Source organism: Scyliorhinus torazame, chromosome 5 (genome assembly GCF_047496885.1).
Source record: "Scyliorhinus torazame isolate Kashiwa2021f chromosome 5, sScyTor2.1, whole genome shotgun sequence".
NCBI classification, from domain to species: domain Eukaryota; kingdom Metazoa; phylum Chordata; class Chondrichthyes; order Carcharhiniformes; family Scyliorhinidae; genus Scyliorhinus; species Scyliorhinus torazame.
In genome coordinates, this window is record NC_092711.1 from 4,446,951 (window position 1) to 4,466,055 (window position 19,105).

Genomic DNA, 19,105 nt, shown 5'->3' on the forward strand with positions numbered 1-19,105 from the left:
ATCGTCCCATATATATAGTTTAGCCTCATGTACATGTTGTAGATATTGCACACACACATATTCAGCTGCACTCAGTACACATCTCTATTTATTACCACATAGGCACATGTTCTTGTAAAAAAGAGGGGATGTCTGTGTAGCAGAGCACCCAACATGACAAGAGACACAGACATGGAGGGAGAGAGACAGATGGGGAGACAGACACGGAGACAGACAGTCACTCACCACAACATCCAGACAGGTTTCTTTCCTGTAGTTATCGTTTCTTTGAAAACATCTGTAGAATGAGCGGAAATCGGGGGGTTAAATCTCGGTGTCAACAGGCAGACGCGGAATCCTCATTTCAAACCTGACAGCTCGAAGCATGTGTGGTCAGCAACAATCCCACACACCCTCAGAACCAGTCCTGAGGCAGCGCTGCACTGTCAGAGGGTCAGTACTGAGGAAGTGCCGCACTGTCAGAGGGTCAGTACTGAGGGAGCGCCGCCCTGTCAGAGGGTCAGTACTGAGGGAGTGCCGCACTGTCAGAGGGTCAGTACTGAGGGAGTGCTGCACTGTCAGAGGGTCAGTACTGAGGGAGTGCCTCACTGTCAGAGGGTCGGTACTGAGGGAGTGCCGCACTGTCAGAGGGTGAGTACTGAGGGAGTGCCGCACTGTCAGAGGGTCAGTACTGAGGGAGTGCCACACTGTCAGAGGGTCAGTACTGAGGGAGTGCCGCACTGTCAGAGGGTCAGTACTGAGGGAGTGCCGCACTGTCAGAGGGTCAGTACTGAGGGAGTGCCGCACTGTAAGTACTGAGGGAGTGCCGCACTGTCAGAGGGTCAGTACTGAGGGAGTGCCGCACTGTCAGAGGGTCGGTACTGAGGGAGTGCCGCACTGTCAGAGGGTCAGTACTGAGGGAGTGCCGCACTGTCAGTACTGAGGGAGTGCCGCACTGTCAGTACTGAGGGAGTGCCGCACTGTCAGAGGGTCAGTACTGCGGGAGTGCCGCACTGTCAGAGGGTCGGTACTGAGGGGGTGCCGCACTGTCAGAGGGTCGGTACTGAGGGAGTGCCGCACTGTCAGAGGGTGAGTACTGAGGGAGTGCCGCACTGTCAGAGGGTCAGTACTGAGGGAGTGCCACACTGTCAGAGGGTCAGTACTGAGGGAGTGCCGCACTGTCAGAGGGTGAGTACTGAGGGAGTGCCGCACTGTCAGAGGGTCAGTACTGAGGGAGTGCCGCACTGTCAGAGGGTCGGTACTGAGGGAGTGCCGCACTGTCAGAGGGTGAGTACTGAGGGAGTGCCGCACTGTCAGAGGGTCAGTACTGAGGGAGTGCCACACTGTCAGAGGGTCAGTACTGAGGGAGTGCCGCACTGTCAGAGGGTCAGTACTGAGGGAGTGCCGCACTGTCAGAGGGTCAGTACTGAGGGAGTGCCGCACTGTCAGTACTGAGGGAGTGCCGCACTGTCAGAGGGTCAGTACTGAGGGAGTGCCGCACTGTCAGAGGGTCGGTACTGAGGGAGTGCCGCACTGTCAGAGGGTCAGTACTGAGGGAGTGCCGCACTGTCAGAGGGTCAGTACTGAGGGAGTGCCGCACTGTCAGAGGGTCAGTACTGAGGGAGTGCCGCACTGTCAGAGGGTCAGTACTGAGGGAGTGCCGCACTGTCAGAGGGTCAGTACTGAGGGAGTGCCGCACTGTCAGTACTGAGGGAGTGCCGCACTGTCAGTACTGAGGGAGTGCCGCACTGTCAGAGGGTCAGTACTGCGGGAGCGCCGCACTGTCAGAGGGTCGGTACTGAGGGGGTGCCGCACTGTCAGAGGGTCAGTACTGAGGGAGTGCCGCATTGTCAGAGGGTCGTACTGAGGGAGTGCCGCACTGTCAGAGGGTCAGTACTGAGGGAGTGTCGCACTGTCAGAGGGTCAGTACTGAGGGAGTGCCGCACTGTCAGAGGGTCTGTACTGAGGGAGTGCCGCACTGTCAGTACTGAGGGAGTGCCGCACTGTCAGAGGGTCAGTACTGAGGGAGTGCCGCACTGACAGAGGGTCAGTACTGAGGGAGTGCCGCACTGTCAGAGGGTCAGTACTGAGGGAGTGCCGCACTGTCAGAGGGTCAGTACTGAGGGTGTGCTGCACTGTCAGAGGGTCAGTACTGAGGGAGTGCCGCACTGTCAGAGGGTCAGTACTGAGGGAGCACCGCACTGTCAGAGGGTCAGTACTGAGGGAGTGCTGCACTGTCAGAGGGTCAGTACTGAGGGTGTGCTGCACTGTCAGAGGGTCAGTACTGAGGGAGTGCCGCACTGTCAGAGGGTCAGTACTGAGGGAGTGCCGCACTGTCAGTACTGAGGGAGTGCCGCACTGTCAGAGGGCCAGTATTGAGGGAGTGCCGCACTGTCAGATGGTCGGTACTGAGGGAGTGCCGCACTGTCAGAGGGTCAGTACTGAGGGAGTGCCGCACTGTCAGAGGGTCAGTACTGAGGGAGTGCCGCACTGTCAGAGGGTCAGTACTGAGGGAGTGCCGCACTGTCAGAGGGTCAGTACTAAGGGAGTGCTGCACTGTCAGAGGGTCAGTACTGAGGGAGTGCCGCACTGTCAGTGGGTCAGTACTGAGGGAGTGCCGCACGGTCAGAGGGTCAGTACTGAGGGAGTGCCGCACTGTCAGAGGGTCAGTACTGAGGCAGTGCCGCACGGTCAGAGGGTCAGTACTGAGGGAGTGTCGAACTGTCAGAGGGTCAGTACTGAGGGAGTGCCGCCCTGTCAGAGGGTCAGTACTGAGGGAGTGCCGCACTGTCAGAGGGTCAGTACTGAGGGAGTGCCGCACTGTCAGATGGTCAGTACTGAGGGTGTGCCGCACTGTCAGAGGGTCAGTACTGAGGGAGCAGCGCACTGTCAGAGGGTCAGTACTGAGGGTGTGCCGCACTGTCAGAGGGTCAGTACTGAGGGAGTGCCTCACTGTCTGAGGGTCAGTACTGAGGGAGTGCCGCACTGTCAGACGGTCAGTACTGAGGGAGTGCAGCGCTGTCAGAGGGTCAGTACTGAGGGAGTGCCGTACTGTCAGATGTTCAGTACTGAGGGAGTGCCGCACTGTCAGAGGGTCAATACTGAGGGAGAGCCGCACTGTCAGAGGGTCAGTACTGAGGGAGTGCCGCACTGTCAGAGGGTCAGTACCGAGGGAGTGCCACACTGTCAGAGGGTCAGTACTGAGGGAGTGCTGCACTGTCAGAGGGTCAATACTGAGGGAGTGCCACACTGCCAGAGGGTCAGTACTGAGGGAGTGCCACACTGTCAGAGGGTCAGTACTGAGGGAGTGCTGCACTGTCAGAGGGTCAGTACTGAGGGAGTGCCGCACTGTCAGAGGGTCTGTACTGAGGCAGTGCCGCACTGTCAGAGGGTCAGTACTGAGGGAGTGCCGCACTGTCAGAGGGTCAGTACTGAGGGAGTCCCGCGCTGTCAGAGGGTCACTACTGAGGGAGCACCGCACTGTCAGAGGGTCAGTACTGATCGAGCGCCGCACTGTCAGAGGTTCAGTACTGAGGGAGTGCCGCACTGTCAGAGGGTCAGTACTGAGGGAGTCCCGCGCTGTCAGAGGGTCAGTGCTGAGGGAGTGCCTCACTGTCAGAGGGTCAGGACTGAGGGAGCGCCGCACTGTCAGAGGGTCAGTACTGAGGGAGTGCCGCACTGTCAGAGGGTCAGTACTGAGGGAGCGCCGCACTGTCAGAGGGTCAGTACTGAGGGACTGCTGCACTGTCAGAGGGTCAGTACTGCGGGAGCGCTGCACTGTCAGAGGGTCAGTACTGAGGGAGCTCCACACTGTCAGAGTGTCAGTACTGAGGGAGCGCTGCACTGTCAGAGGGCCAGTATTGAGGGAGCGCTGCACTGTCAGAGGGTCAGCGCTGAGGGAGTGCTGCACTGTCAGAGGGTCAGTACTATGGGAGTGCCGCACTGTCAGAGGGTCAGTACTGACGGAGCACCGCACTGTCAGAGGGTCAGTACTGAGGGAGCGCCTCTCTGTCAGAGGGTCAGTACTGAGGGAGCGCTGCACTGTCAGAGGGTCAGCGCTGAGGGAGTGCTGCACTGTCAGAGGGTCAGTACTGAGGGAGTGCTGCACTGTCAGAGGGTCAGTACTAAGGGAGTGCTGCACTGTCAGAGGGTCAGTACTGAGGGAGTGCCGCACTGTCAGTGGGTCAGTACTGAGGGAGTGCTGCACTGTCAGAGGGTCAGTACTAAGGGAGTGCTGCACTGTCAGAGGGTCAGTACTGAGGGAGTGCTGCACTGTCAGAGGGTCAGTACTAAGGGAGTGCTGCACTGTCAGAGGGTCAGTACTAAGGGAGTGCTGCACTGTCAGAGGGTCAGTACTGAGGGAGTGCCGCACTGTCAGAGGGTCAGTACTGAGGGAGTGCTGCACTGTCAGAGGGTCAGTACTAAGGGAGTGCTGCACTGTCAGAGGGTCAGTACTGAGGGAGTGCCGCACTGTCAGTGGGTCAGTACTGAGGGAGTGCCGCACGGTCAGAGGGTCAGGACTGAGGGAGTGCCGCACTGTCAGAGGGTCAGTACTGAGGCAGTGCCGCCCTGTCAGAGGGTCAGTACTGAGGGAGTGCCGCACTGTCAGAGGGTCAGTACTGAGGGTGTGCCGCACTGTCAGAGGGTCAGTACTGAGGGAGTGCCTCACTGTCTGAGGGTCAGTACTGAGGGAGTGCCGCACGGTCAGACGGTCAGTACTGAGGGAGTGCAGCGCTGTCAGAGGGTCACTACTGAGGGAGCACCGCAATGTCAGAGGGTCAGTACTGAGGGAGTGCTGCACTGTCAGAGGGTCAGTACTGAGGGAGCGCCGCACTGTCAGACAGCCAGGACTGAGGGAGTGCCGCACTGTCAGAGGGTCAGTACTGAGGGAGTGCCGCACTGACAGAGGGTCAGTACTGAGGGAGTGCCGCACTGTCAGAGGGTCAGTACTGAGGGAGTGCCGTACTGTCAGATGTTCAGTACTGAGGGAGTGCCGCACTGTCAGAGGGTCAATACTGAGGGAGTGCCGCACTGTCAGATGTTCAGTACTGAGGGAGTGCCGCACTGTCAGAGGGTCAATACTGAGGGAGAGCCGCACTGTCAGAGGGTCAGTACTGATGGAGTGCTGCACTGTCAGAGGGTCAGTACTGAGGGAGTGCCGCACTGTCAGAGGGTCAGTACCGAGGGAGTGCCACACTGTCAGAGGGTCAGTACTGAGGGAGTGCTGCACTGTCAGAGGGTCAGTACTGAGGGAGTGCCACACTGCCAGAGGGTCAGTACCGAGGGAGTGCCGCACTGTCAGAGGGTCAGTACTGAGGGAGTGCCGCACTGTCAGAAGGTCAGTACTGAGGGAGTGCCGCACTGTCGGAGGGTCAGTACTGAGGGAGTGCTGCACTGTCAGAGGGTCAGTACTGAGGGAGTGCCACACTGTCAGAGGGTCAGTACTGAGGGAGTGCTGCACTGTCAGAGGGTCAGTACTGAGGGAGTGCAGCACTGTCAGAGGGTCAGTACTGAGCGAGTGCCACACTGCCAGAGGGTCAGTACTGAGGGAGTGCCGCACTGTCAGAGGGTCAGTACTGAGGGAGTGCCGCACTGTCAGACGGTCAGTACTGAGGGAGTGCCTCACTGCCAGAGGGTCAATACTGAGGGTGTGCTGCACTGTCAGAGGGTCAGTACTGGGGGAGTGCCGCACTGTCAGAGGGTCAGTACTGCGGGAGTGCCGCACTGTAGAACGGTCAGTACTGAGGGAGTGCCTCACTGTCAGAGGGTCTGTACTGAGGGAGTGCTGCACTGTCAGAGGGTCAGTACTGAGGGTGTGCCGCACTGTCAGAGGGTCAGTACTGAGGGTGTGCCGCACTGTCAGACGGTCAGTACTGAGGGAGTGCTGCACTGTCAGAGGGTCAGTACTGAGGGAGTGCAGCACTGTCAGACGGTCAGTACTGAGGGAGTGCAGCACTGTCAGACGGTCAGTACTGAGGGAGTGCTGCACTATCAGAGAGTCAGTACTGAGGGAGTGCCGCACTGTCAGAGGGTCAGTACTGAGGGAGTGCTGCACTGTCAGAGAGTCAGTACTGAGGGAGTGCTGCACTGTCAGAGGGTCAGTACTGAGGGAGTGCCAAAGTGCCAGAGGGTCAGTACTGAGGGAGTGCCGCACTGTCAGAGGGTCAGTACTGAGGGAGTGCCGCACTGTCAGACGGTCAGTACTGAGGGAGTGCAGCACTATCAGAGAGTCAGTACTGAGGGAGTGCCGCACTGTCAGAGGGTCAGTACTGAGGGAGTGCCGCATTGTCAGAGGGTCAGTACTGAGGGAGTGCCGCACTGTCAGTGGGTCAGTACTGAAGGAGTGCCGCACTGTCAGAGTGTCAGTACTGAGGGAGTGCCGCACTGTCAGAGGGTCAGTACTGAGGGAGTGCTGCACTGTCAGAGAGTCAGTACTGAGGGAGTGCTGCACTGTCAGAGGGTCAGTACTGAGGGAGTGCTGCACTGTCAGAGGGTCAGTACTGGGGGAGTGCCGCACTGTCAGAGGGTCAGTACTGCGGGAGTGCCGCACTGTCAGACGGTTAGTACTGAGGGAGTGCAGCACTATCAGAGAGTCAGTACTGAGGGAGTGCCGCACTGTCAGAGGGTCAGTACTGAGGGAGTGCCGCATTGTCAGAGGGTCAGTACTGAGGGAGTGCCGCACTGTCAGTGGGTCAGTACTGAAGGAGTGCCGCACTGTCAGAGTGTCAGTACTGAGGGAGTGCCGCACTGTCAGAGGGTCAGTACTGAGGGAGTGCTGCACTGTCAGAGGGTCAGTACTGAGGGAGTGCCGCACTGTCAGAGGGTCAGTAGTGAGGGAGAGCGCGCTGTCAGAGGGTCACTACTGAGGGAGCACCGCACTGTCAGGGGGTCAGTACTGAGGGAGTGCCGCACTGTCAGAGGGTCAGTACTGAGGGAGTGCTGCACTGTCAGAGGGTCAGTACTGAGGGAGTGCCGCCCAGTCAGAGGGTCAGTACTGAGGGAGCCCCGCAACTTCGGAGGGTCAGTACTGAGGGAGTGCTGCACTGTCAGAGGGTCAGTACTGAGGGAGTGCCGCACTGTCAGAGGGTCAGTACTGAGGGAGTGCCGCACTGTCAGAGGGTCAGTACTGAGGGAGTGCCGCACTGTCAGAGGGTCAGTACTGAGGGAGTGCCGCACTGTCACAGTGTCAGTACTGAGGGAGTGCCGCACTTTCAGAGGGTCAGTACTGAGGGAGTGCCGCACTGTCAGAGGGTCAGCGCTGAGGGAGTGCCGCACTGTCAGAGGGTCAGCGCTGAGGGAGTGCCGCACTGTCAGAGGGTCAGTACTGAGGGAGTGCCGCACTGTCAGAGGGTCAGTACTGAGGGAGCGCTGCACTGTCAGATGGTCAGCACAGAGGGAGCGCCGCATTGTCAGAGGGTCAGTACTGAGGGAGTGCCGCACTGTCAGAGTGTCAGCGCTGAGGGAGTGCCGCACTGTCAGAGGGTAGGTACTGAGGGAGCGCTGCACTGTCAGAGGGTCAGTACTGAGGGAGTGCCGCACTGTCAGAGGGTCAGCACTAAGGGAGTGCCGCGATGTCAGAGGGTCAGTACTGAGGGAGCGCCGCACTGTCAGAGCGTCAGTGCTGAGGGAGTGCCGCACTGTCAGAGGGTCAGTACTGAGGGAGTGCCGCGCTGTCAGAGGTTCAGTACTGAGGGAGTGCCGCACTGTTAGAGGGTCAGTACTGAGGGAGTGCCGCACTGTCAGAGGGTCAGTACTGCGGGAGTGCCGCACTGTCAGAGGATGAGTACTGAGGGAGCGCCGCACTGTCAGAGGGTCAGTACTGCGGGAGTGCCGCACTGTCAGAGGGTCAGTACTGAGGGAGTGCCGCAATGTCAGAGGGTCAGTACTGAGGGAGTGCTGAACTGTCAGAGGGTCAGTACTGAGGGAGCGCCGCACTGTCGGAGGGTCAGTACTGAGGGAGTGCCGCACTGTCAGAGGGTCAGTACTGAGGGAGTGCCACACTGTCAGAGGGTCAGTACTGAGGGAGCGCCGCACTGTCACAGGGTCAGTACTGAGGGAGCGCCGCACTGTCAGAGGGTCAGTACTGCGGGAGTGCCGCACTGTCAGAGGGTCAGTACTGAGGGAGTGCCACACTGTCAGAGGGTCAGTACTGAGAAAGTGCCGCACTGTCAGAGGGTCAGGACTGAGGGAGTGCCGCACTGTCAGAGGGTCAGTACTGAGGGAGTACCGCACTGTCAGAGGGTCAGTACTGAGGGAGCGCCGCACTGTCACAGGGTCAGTACTGAGGGGGTGCCGCACTGTCAGAGGGTCAGTACTGAGGGAGTGCCGCACTGTCAGAGGGTCAGTACTGAGGGAGCGCCGCACTGTCAGAGGGTCAGTACTGAGGGAGTGCCGCACTGTCAGAGGGTCAGTACTGAGGGAGTGCCGCCCTGTCAGAGGGTCAGTACTGAGGGAGTGCCGCACTGCCACAGGGTCAGTACTGAGGGAGCGCCGCACTGTCAGAGGGTCAGTACTGAGGGAGTGCCGTACTGTCAGAGGGTCAGTACTAGCGAGTGCTGCACTGTCAGAGGGTCAGTACTGAGGGAGTGCCGCCCAGTCAGAGGGTCAGTACTGAGGGAGCGCCGCACTGTCAGAGGGTCAGTACTGAGGGAGTGCCGTCACTGTCAGAGGGTCAGTACTAGCGAGTGCTGCACTGTCAGAGGGTCAGTACTGAGGGAGTGCCGCCCAGTCAGAGGGTCAGTACTGAGGGAGCGCCGCACTGTCACAGGGTCAGTACTGAGGGAGCGCCGCACTGTCAGAGGGTCAGTACTGAGGGAGTGCTGCACTGTCAGAGGGTCAGTACTGAGGGAGTGCCGCACTGTCAGAGGGTCAGTACTGAGGGAGTGCCGCACTGTCACAGGGTCAGTACTGAGGGAGTGCCGCACTTTCAGAGGGTCAGCACTAAGGGAGTGCCGCGATGTCAGAGGGTCAGTACTGAGGGAGTGCCGCACTGTCAGAGGGTCAGTACTGAGGGAGTGCCGCAATGTCAGAGGGTCAGTACTGAGGGAGTGCTGAACTGTCAGAGGGTCAGTACTGAGGGAGCGCCGCACTGTCGGAGGGTCAGTACTGAGGGAGTGCCGCACTGTCAGAGGGTCAGTACTGAGGGAGTGCCACACTGTCAGAGGGTCAGTACTGAGGGAGCGCCGCACTGTCACAGGGTCAGTACTGAGGGAGCGCCGCACTGTCAGAGGGTCAGTACTGCGGGAGTGCCGCACTGTCGGAGGGTCAGTACTGAGGGAGTGCCACACTGTCAGAGGGTCAGTACTGAGAAAGTGCCGCACTGTCAGAGGGTCAGGACTGAGGGAGTGCCGCACTGTCAGAGGGTCAGTACTGAGGGAGTACCGCACTGTCAGAGGGTCAGTACTGAGGGAGCGCCGCACTGTCACAGGGTCAGTACTGAGGGAGCGCCGCACTGTCAGAGGGTCAGTACTGAGGGAGTGCCGCACTGTCAGAGGGTCAGTACTGAGGGAGCGCCGTACTGTCACAGGGTCAGTACTGAGGGAGCGCCGCACTGTCAGAGGGTCAGTACTGAGGGAGTGCTGCACTGTCAGAGGGTCAGTACTGAGGGAGTGCCGCACTGTCAGAGGGTCAGTACTGAGGGAGTGCTGCAATGTCAGAGGGTCAGTACTGAGGGAGTGCCGCCCTGTCAGAGGGTCAGTACTGAGGGAGTGCCGTACTGTCAGAGGGTCAGTACTAGCGAGTGCTGCACATTCAGAGGGTCAGTACTGAGGGAGTGCCACAATGTCAGAGGGTCAGTACTAGCGAGTGCTGCACTGTCAGAGGGTCAGTACTGAGGGAGTGCCGCCCAGTCAGAGGGTCAGTACTGAGGGAGCGCCGCACTGTCAGAGGGTCAGTACTGAGGGAGTGCCGCACTGTCAGAGGGTCAGTACTGAGGGAGTGCTGCAATGTCAGAGGGTCAGTACTGAGGGAGTGCCGCCCTGTCAGAGGGTCAGTACTGAGGGAGTGCCGTACTGTCAGAGGGTCAGTACTAGCGAGTGCTGCACTGTCAGAGGGTCAGTACTAGCGAGTGCTGCACTGTCAGAGGGTCAGTACTGAGGGATTGCCGCCCAGTCAGAGGGTCAGTACTGAGGGAGCGCCGCACTGTCACAGGGTGAGTACTGAGGGAGCGCCGCACTGTCAGAGGGTCAGTACTGAGGGAGCGCTGCACTGTCAGAGGGTCAGTACTGAGGGAGTGCCGCACTGTCAGAGGGTCAGTACTGAGGGAGTGCCGCACTGTCACAGGGTCAGTGCTGAGGGAGTGCCGCACTTTCAGAGGGTCAGTACTGAGGGAGTGCCGCACTGTCAGAGGGTCAGTACTGAGGGAGCGCTGCACTGTCAGAGTGTCAGCGCTGAGGGAGTGCCGCACTGTCAGAGAGTCAGTACTGAGGGAGCGCCGCACTGTCAGAGGGTCAGTACTGAGGGAGCGCTGCACTGTCAGAGGGTCAGTACTGAGGGAGTGCCGCACTGTCAGAGGGTCAGTACTGAGGGAGTGCCGCACTGTCAGAGGGTCAGTACTGAGGGAGTGCCGCACTGTCAGAGGGTCAGTACTGAGGGAGTGCCGCAATGTCAGAGGGTCATGTACTGAGGGAGCGCCGCACTTTCAGAGCGTCAGTGCTGATGGAGTGCCGCACTGTCAGCGGGTCAGTACTGAGGGAGTGCTGCGCTGTCAGAGGTTCAGTACTGAGGGAGTGCCGCACTGTTAGAGGGTCAGTACTGAGGGAGTGCCGCACTGTCAGAGGGTCAGTACTGAGGGAGTGCTGCACTGTCAGAGGGTCAGTACTGAGGGAGTGCCGCACTGTCAGAGGGTCAGTACTGAGGGAGCACCGCACTGTCAGAAGGTCAGTACTGAGTGAGTGCCGCACTGTCAGAGGATCAGTACTGAGGGAGTGCCGCACTGTCAGAGCGTCAGTACTGAGGGAGTGCCGCACTGTCAGAGGGTCAGTACTGGGGGAGTGCCGAACTGTCAGAGGGTCAGTACTGAGGGAGCGCTGCACTGTCAGAGGGTCAGTACTGAGGGAGTGCCGCACTGTCAGAGGGTCAGTACTGAGGGAGTGCCGCGCTGTCAGAGGGTCACTACTGAGGGAGCACCGCACTGTCAGAGGGTCAGTACTGAGGGAGTGCCGCACTGTCAGAGGGTCAGTACTGAGTGAGTGCCGAACTGTCAGAGGGTCAGTACTGAGGGAGTGCCGAACTGTCAGAAGGTCAGAACTGAGGGAGCGCCGCACTGTCAGAGGGTCAGTACTGAGCGAGTGCCACACTGTCAGAGGGTCAGTACTGAGAAAGTGCCGCACTGTCAGAGGGTCAGGACTGAGGGAGTGCCGCACTGTCAGAGGGTCAGTACTGAGGGAGTACCGCACTGTCAGAGGGTCAGTACTGAGGGAGCGCCGCACTGTCACAGGGTCAGTACTGAGGGGGTGCCGCACTGTCAGAGGGTCAGTACTGAGGGAGTGCCGCACTGTCACAGGGTCAGTACTGAGGGAGCGCCGCACTGTCAGAGGGTCAGTACTGAGGGAGTGCCGCACTGTCAGAGGGTCAGTACTGAGGGAGCGCCGCACTGTCACAGGGTCAGTACTGAGGGAGCGCCGCACTGTCAGAGGGTCAGTACTGAGGGAGTGCTGCACTGTCAGAGGGTCAGTACTGAGGGAGTGCCGCACTGTCAGAGGGTCAGTACTGAGGGAGTGCTGCAATGTCAGAGGGTCAGTACTGAGGGAGTGCCGCCCTGTCAGAGGGTCAGTACTGAGGGAGTGCCGCACTGCCACAAGGTCAGTACTGAGGGAGCGCCGCACTGTCAGAGGGTCAGTACTGAGGGAGTGCCGTACTGTCAGAGGGTCAGTACTAGCGAGTGCTGCACTGTCAGAGGGTCAGTACTGAGGGAGTGCCGCCCAGTCAGAGGGTCAGTACTGAGGGAGCGCCGCACTGTCAGAGGGTCAGTACTGAGGGAGTGCCGTCACTGTCAGAGGGTCAGTACTAGCGAGTGCTGCACTGTCAGAGGGTCAGTACTGAGGGAGTGCCGCCCAGTCAGAGGGTCAGTACTGAGGGAGCGCCGCACTGTCACAGGGTCAGTACTGAGGGAGCGCCGCACTGTCAGATGGTCAGTACTGAGGGAGTGCTGCACTGTCAGAGGGTCAGTACTGAGGGAGTGCCGCACTGTCAGAGGGTCAGTACTGAGGGAGTGCCGCACTGTCACAGGGTCAGTACTGAGGGAGTGCCGCACTTTCAGAGGGTCAGCACTAAGGGAGTGCCGCGATGTCAGAGGGTCAGTACTGAGGGAGTGCCGCACTGTCAGAGGGTCAGTACTGAGGGAGTGCCGCAATGTCAGAGGGTCAGTACTGAGGGAGTGCTGAACTGTCAGAGGGTCAGTACTGAGGGAGCGCCGCACTGTCGGAGGGTCAGTACTGAGGGAGTGCCGCACTGTCAGAGGGTCAGTACTGAGGGAGTGCCACACTGTCAGAGGGTCAGTACTGAGGGAGCGCCGCACTGTCACAGGGTCAGTACTGAGGGAGCGCCGCACTGTCAGAGGGTCAGTACTGCGGGAGTGCCGCACTGTCAGAGGGTCAGTACTGAGGGAGTGCCACACTGTCAGAGGGTCAGTACTGAGAAAGTGCCGCACTGTCAGAGGGTCAGGACTGAGGGAGTGCCGCACTGTCAGAGGGTCAGTACTGAGGGAGTACCGCACTGTCAGAGGGTCAGTACTGAGGGAGCGCCGCACTGTCACAGGGTCAGTACTGAGGGAGCGCCGCACTGTCAGAGGGTCAGTACTGAGGGAGTGCCGCACTGTCAGAGGGTCAGTACTGAGGGAGCGCCGTACTGTCACAGGGTCAGTACTGAGGGAGCGCCGCACTGTCAGAGGGTCAGTACTGAGGGATTGCTGCACTGTCAGAGGGTCAGTACTGAGGGAGTGCCGCACTGTCAGAGGGTCAGTACTGAGGGAGTGCTGCAATGTCAGAGGGTCAGTACTGAGGGAGTGCCGCCCTGTCAGAGGGTCAGTACTGAGGGAGTGCCGTACTGTCAGAGGGTCAGTACTAGCGAGTGCTGCACATTCAGAGGGTCAGTACTGAGGGAGTGCCACAATGTCAGAGGGTCAGTACTAGCGAGTGCTGCACTGTCAGAGGGTCAGTACTGAGGGAGTGCCGCCCAGTCAGAGGGTCAGTACTGAGGGAGCGCCGCACTGTCAGAGGGTCAGTACTGAGGGAGTGCCGCACTGTCAGAGGGTCAGTACTGAGGGAGTGCTGCAATGTCAGAGGGTCAGTACTGAGGGAGTGCCGCCCTGTCAGAGGGTCAGTACTGAGGGAGTGCCGTACTGTCAGAGGGTCAGTACTAGCGAGTGCTGCACTGTCAGAGGGTCAGTACTAGCGAGTGCTGCACTGTCAGAGGGTCAGTACTGAGGGAGTGCCGCCCAGTCAGAGGGTCAGTACTGAGGGAGCGCCGCACTGTCACAGGGTGAGTACTGAGGGAGCGCCGCACTGTCAGAGGGTCAGTACTGAGGGAGTGCTGCACTGTCAGAGGGTCAGTACTGAGGGAGTGCCGCACTGTCAGAGGGTCAGTACTGAGGGAGTGCCGCACTGTCACAGGGTCAGTACTGAGGGAGTGCCGCACTTTCAGAGGGTCAGTACTGAGGGAGTGCCGCACTGTCAGAGGGTCAGTTCTGAGGGAGCGCTGCACTGTCAGAGTGTCAGCGCTGAGGGAGTGCCGCACTGTCAGAGAGTCAGTACTGAGGGAGCGCCGCACTGTCAGAGGGTCAGTACTGAGGGAGCGCTGCACTGTCAGAGGGTCAGTACTGAGGGAGTGCCGCACTGTCAGAGGGTCAGTACTGAGGGAGTGCCGCACTGTCAGAGGGTCAGTACTGAGGGAGTGCCGCACTGTCAGAGGGTCAGTACTGAGGGAGTGCCCCAATGTCAGAGGGTCAGTACTGAGGGAGCGCCGCACTATCAGAGCGTCAGTGCTGATGGAGTGCCGCACTGTCAGCGGGTCAGTACTGAGGGAGTGCTGCGCTGTCAGAGGTTCAGTACTGAGGGAGTGCCGCACTGTTAGAGGGTCAGTACTGAGGGAGTGCCGCACTGTCAGAGGGTCAGTACTGAGGGAGTGCTGCACTGTCAGAGGGTCAGTACTGAGGGAGTGCCGCACTGTCAGAGGATCAGTACTGAGGGAGCACCGCACTGTCAGAAGGTCAGTAATGAGTGAGTGCCGCACTGTCAGAGGATGAGTACTGAGGGAGTGCCGCACTGTCAGAGCGTCAGTACTGAGGGAGTGCCGCACTGTCAGAGGGTCAGTACTGGGGGAGTGCCGAACTGTCAGAGGGTCAGTACTGAGGGAGCGCTGCACTGTCAGAGGGTCAGTACTGAGGGAGTGCCGCACTGTCAGAGGGTCAGTACTGAGGGAGTGCCGCGCTGTCAGAGGGTCACTACTGAGGGAGCACCGCACTGTCAGAGGGTCAGTACTGAGGGAGTGCCGCACTGTCAGAGGGTCAGTACTGAGTGAGTGCCGAACTGTCAGAGGGTCAGTACTGAGGGAGTGCCGAACTGTCAGAAGGTCAGAACTGAGGGAGCGCCGCACTGTCAGAGGGTCAGTACTGAGGGAATGCCGCACTGTCAGAGGGTCAGAACTGAGGGAGTGCCGCACTGACAGAGGGTCAGTACTGGGGGAGTGCCGCACTGTCAGAGGGTCAGTACTGAGGGAGTGCCGCAATGTCAGAGGGTCAGTACTGAGGGAGTGCTGAACTGACAGAGGGTCAGTACTGAGGGAGCGCCGCACTGTCGGAGGGTCAGTACTGAGGGAGTGCCGCACTGTCAGAGGGTCAGTACTGAGGGAGTGCCACACTGTCAGAGGGTCAGTACTGAGGGAGCGCCGCACTGTCACAGGGTCAGTACTGAGGGAGCGCCGCACTGTCAGAGGGTCAGTACTGCGGGAGTGCCGCACTGTCAGAGGGTCAGTACTGAGGGAGTGCCACACTGTCAGAGGGTCAGTACTGAGAAAGTGCCGCACTGTCAGAGGGTCAGGACTGAGGGAGTGCCGCACTGTCAGAGGGTCAGTACTGAGGGAGTACCGCACTGTCAGAGGGTCAGTACTGAGGGAGCGCCGCACTGTCACAGGGTCAGGACTGAGGGAGCGCCGCACTGTCAAAGGGTCAGTACTGAGGGAGTGCCGCACTGTCAGAGGGTCAGTACTGAGGGAGCGCCGCACTGTCACAGGGTCAGTACTGAGGGAGCGCCGCACTGTCAGAGGGTCAGTACTGAGGGAGTGCTGCACTGTCAGAGGGTCAGTACTGAGGGAGTGCCGCACTGTCAGAGGGTCAGTACTGAGGGAGTGCTGCAATGTCAGAGGGTCAGTACTGAGGGAGTGCCGCCCTGTCAGAGGGTCAGTACTGAGGGAGTGCCGCACTGCCACAGGCTCAGTACTGAGGGAGCGCCGCACTGTCAGAGGGTCAGTACTGAGGGAGTGCCGTACTGTCAGAGGGTCAGTACTAGCGAGTGCTGCACATTCAGAGGGTCAGTACTGAGGGAGTGCCACAATGTCAGAGGGTCAGTACTAGCGAGTGCTGCACTGTCAGAGGGTCAGTACTGAGGGAGTGCCGCCCAGTCAGAGGGTCAGTACTGAGGGAGCGCCGCACTGTCAGAGGGTCAGTACTGAGGGAGTGCCGTCACTGTCAGAGGGTCAGTACTAGCGAGGGCTGCACTGTCAGAGGGTCAGTACTGAGGGAGTGCCGCCCAGTCAGAGGGTCAGTACTGAGGGAGCGCCGCACTGTCACAGGGTCAGTACTGAGGGAGCGCCGCACTGTCAGAGGGTCAGTACTGAGGGAGTGCTGCACTGTCAGAGGGTCAGTACTGAGGGAGTGCCGCACTGTCAGAGGGTCAGTACTGAGGGAGTGCCGCACTGTCACAGGGTCAGTACTGAGGGAGTGCCGCACTTTCAGAGGGTCAGTACTGAGGGAGTGCCGCACTGTCAGAGGGTCAGTACTGAGGGAGCGCTGCACTGTCAGAGTGTCAGCGCTGAGGGAGTGCCGCACTGTCAGAGGGTCAGTACTGAGGGAGCGCCGCACTGTCAGAGAGTCAGTACTGAGGGAGCGCCGCACTGTCAGAGGGTCAGTACTGAGGGAGCGCTGCACTGTCAGAGGGTCAGTACTGAGGGAGTGCCGCACTGTCAGAGGGTCAGTACTGAGGGAGTGCCGCACTGTCAGAGGGTCAGTACTGAGGGAGTGCCGCACTGTCAGAGGGTCAGTACTGAGGGAGTGCCGCAATGTCAGAGGGTCAGTACTGAGGGAGCGCCGCACTGTCAGAGCGTCAGTGCTGAGGGAGTGCCGCACTGTCAGCGGGTCAGTAGTGAGGGAGTGCTGCGCTGTCAGAGGTTCAGTACTGAGGGAGTGCCGCACTGTTAGAGGGTCAGTACTGAGGGAATGCTGCACTGTCAGAGGGTCAGTACTGAGGGAGTGCCGCACTGTCAGAGGGTCAGTACTGAGGGAGTGCCGCCCTGTCAGAGGGTCAGTACTGAGGAAGTGCCGCACTGTCACAGAGTCAGTACTGAGGGAGTGCCGCACTTTCAGAGGGTCAGTACTGAGGGAGTGCCGCACTGTCAGAGGGTCAGCGCTGAGGGAGTGCCGCACTGTCAGAGGGTCAGTACTGAGGGAGTGCCGCACTGTCAGAGGGTCAGTACTGAGGGAGCGCTGCACTGTCAGATGGTCAGCACAGAGGGAGCGCCGCATTGTCAGAGGGTCAGTACTGAGGGAGTGCCGCACTGTCAGAGGGTCAGTACTGAGGGAGTGCCGCCCTGTCAGAGGGTCAGTACTGAGGAAGTGCCGCACTGTCACAGAGTCAGTACTGAGGGAGTGCCGCACTTTCAGAGGGTCAGTACTGAGGGAGCGCCGCACTGTCAGAGGATGAGTACTGAGGGAGCGCCGCACTGTCAGAGGGTCAGTACTGCGGGAGTGCCGCACTGTCAGATGGTCAGTACTGAGGGAGTGCCGCAATGTCAGAGGGTCAGTACTGAGGGAGTGCTGAACTGTCAGAGGGTCAGTACTGAGGGAGCGCCGCACTGTCGGAGGGTCAGTACTGAGGGAGTGCCGCACTGTCAGAGGGTCAGTACTGCGGGAGTGCCGCACTGTCAGAGGGTCAGTACTGAGGGAGTGCCGCAATGTCAGAGGGTCAGTACTGAGGGAGTGCTGAACTGTCAGAGGGTCAGTACTGAGGGAGCGCCGCACTGTCACAGGGTCAGTACTGAGAGAGCGCCGCACTGTCAGAGGGTCAGTACTGCGGGAGTGCCGCACTGTCAGAGGGTCAGTACTGAGGGAGTGCCACACTGTCAGAGGGTCAGTACTGAGAAAGTGCCGCACTGTCAGAGGGTCAGGACTGAGGGAGTGCCGCACTGTCAGAGGGTCTGTACTGAGGGAGCGCCGCACTGTCACAGGGTCAGTACTGAGGGAGCGCCGCACTGTCAGAGGGTCAGTACTGAGGGAGTGCCGCACTGTCAGAGGGTCAGTACTGAGGGAGCGCCGTACTGTCACAGGGTCAGTACTGAGGGAGCGCCGCACTGTCAGAGGGTCAGTACTGAGGGAGTGCTGCACTGTCAGAGGGTCAGTACTGAGGGAGTGCCGCACTGTCAGAGGGTCAGTACTGAGGGAGTGCTGCAATGTCAGAGGGTCAGTACTGAGGGAGTGCCGCCCTGTCAGAGGGTCAGTACTGAGGGAGTGCCGTACTGTCAGAGGGTCAGTACTAGCGAGTGCTGCACATTCAGAGGGTCAGTACTGAGGGAGTGCCACAATGTCAGAGGGTCAGTACTAGCGAGTGCTGCACTGTCAGAGGGTCAGTACTGAGGGAGTGCCGCCCAGTCAGAGGGTCAGTACTGAGGGAGCGCCGCACTGTCAGAGGGTCAGTACTGAGGGAGTGCCGTCACTGTCAGAGGGTCAGTACTAGCGAGTGCTGCACTGTCAGAGGGTCAGTACTGAGGGAGTGCCGCCCAGTCAGAGGGTCAGTACTGAGGGAGCGCCGCACTGTCACAGGGTCAGTACTGAGGGAGCGCCGCACTGTCAGAGGGTCAGTACTGAGGGAGTGCTGCACTGTCAGAGGGTCAGTACTGAGGGAGTGCCGCACTGTCAGAGGGTCAGTACTGAGGGAGTGCCGCACTGTCACAGGGTCAGTACTGAGGGAGTGCCGCACTTTCAGAGGGTCAGTACTGAGGGAGTGCCGCACTGTCAGAGGGTCAGTACTGAGGGAGCGCTGCACTGTCAGAGTGTCAGCGCTGAGGGAGTGCCGCACTGTCAGAGAGTCAGTACTGAGGGAGCGCCGCACTGTCAGAGGGTCAGTACTGAGGGAGCGCTGCACTGTCAGAGGGTCAGTACTGAGGGAGTGCCGCACTGTCAGAGGGTCAGTACTGAGGGAGTGCCGCACTGTCAGAGGGTCAGTACTGAGGGAGTGCCGCACTGTCAGAGGGTCAGTACTGAGGGAGTGCCGCAATGTCAGAGGGTCAGTACTGAGGGAGCGCCGCACTATCAGAGCGTCAGTGCTGAGGGAGTGCCGCACTGTCAGTGGGTCAGTACTGAGGGAGTGCTGCGCTGTCAGAGGTTCAGTACTGAGGGAGTGCCGCACTGTTACAGGGACAGTACTGATGGAGTGCCGCACTGTCAGAGGGTCAGTACTGAGGGAGTGCTGCACAGTCAGAGGGTCAGTACTGAGGGAGCGCCGCACTGTCAGAGGGTCAGTACTGAGGGAGCACCGCACTGTCAGAAGGTCAGTACTGAGTGAGTGCCGCACTGTCAGAGGATCAGTACTGAGGGAGTGCCACACTGTCAGAGCGTCAGTACTGAGGGAGTGCCGCACTGTCAGAGGGTCAGTACTGGGGGAGTGCCGAACTGTCAGAGGGTCAGTACTGAGGGAGCGCTGCACTGTCAGAGGGTCAGTACTGAGGGAGTGCCGCACTGTCAGTGGGTCAGTACTGAGGGAGTGCTGCGCTGTCAGAGGTTCAGTACTGAGGGAGTGCCGCACTGTTACAGGGTCAGTACTGATGGAGTGCCGCACTGTCAGAGGGTCAGTACTGAGGGAGCGCTGCACTGTCAGAGGGTCAGTACTGAGGGAGCACCGCACTGTCAGAGGGTCAGTAC

At 59.7% G+C, this 19,105-nt stretch overlaps 1 protein-coding gene and 1 long non-coding RNA gene across 9 annotated transcripts in view; both read right to left on the minus strand.

Moving 5' to 3' along the window:
• LOC140418149 (uncharacterized) overlaps positions 1-19,105 on the minus strand; it is a 1,069,702-nt gene that overhangs the window by 759,061 nt on the left and 291,536 nt on the right. The gene's annotated exons all lie outside the window — the stretch shown is intronic.
• The window catches only part of LOC140418147 (ciliated left-right organizer metallopeptidase), a 170,769-nt gene that overhangs the window by 71,290 nt on the left and 80,374 nt on the right, over positions 1-19,105 (minus strand). For all 8 annotated transcript variants that reach the window (XR_011944804.1, XM_072501565.1, XM_072501567.1 and 5 more), the window contains exon 3: positions 226-277. Coding sequence is in view for 7 of the 8 variants with exons in the window: in XM_072501565.1 (XP_072357666.1) it covers positions 226-277 (52 nt within the window). In the remaining variant the exon portion in view is untranslated. The remainder of the gene's footprint in view (positions 1-225; positions 278-19,105) is intronic.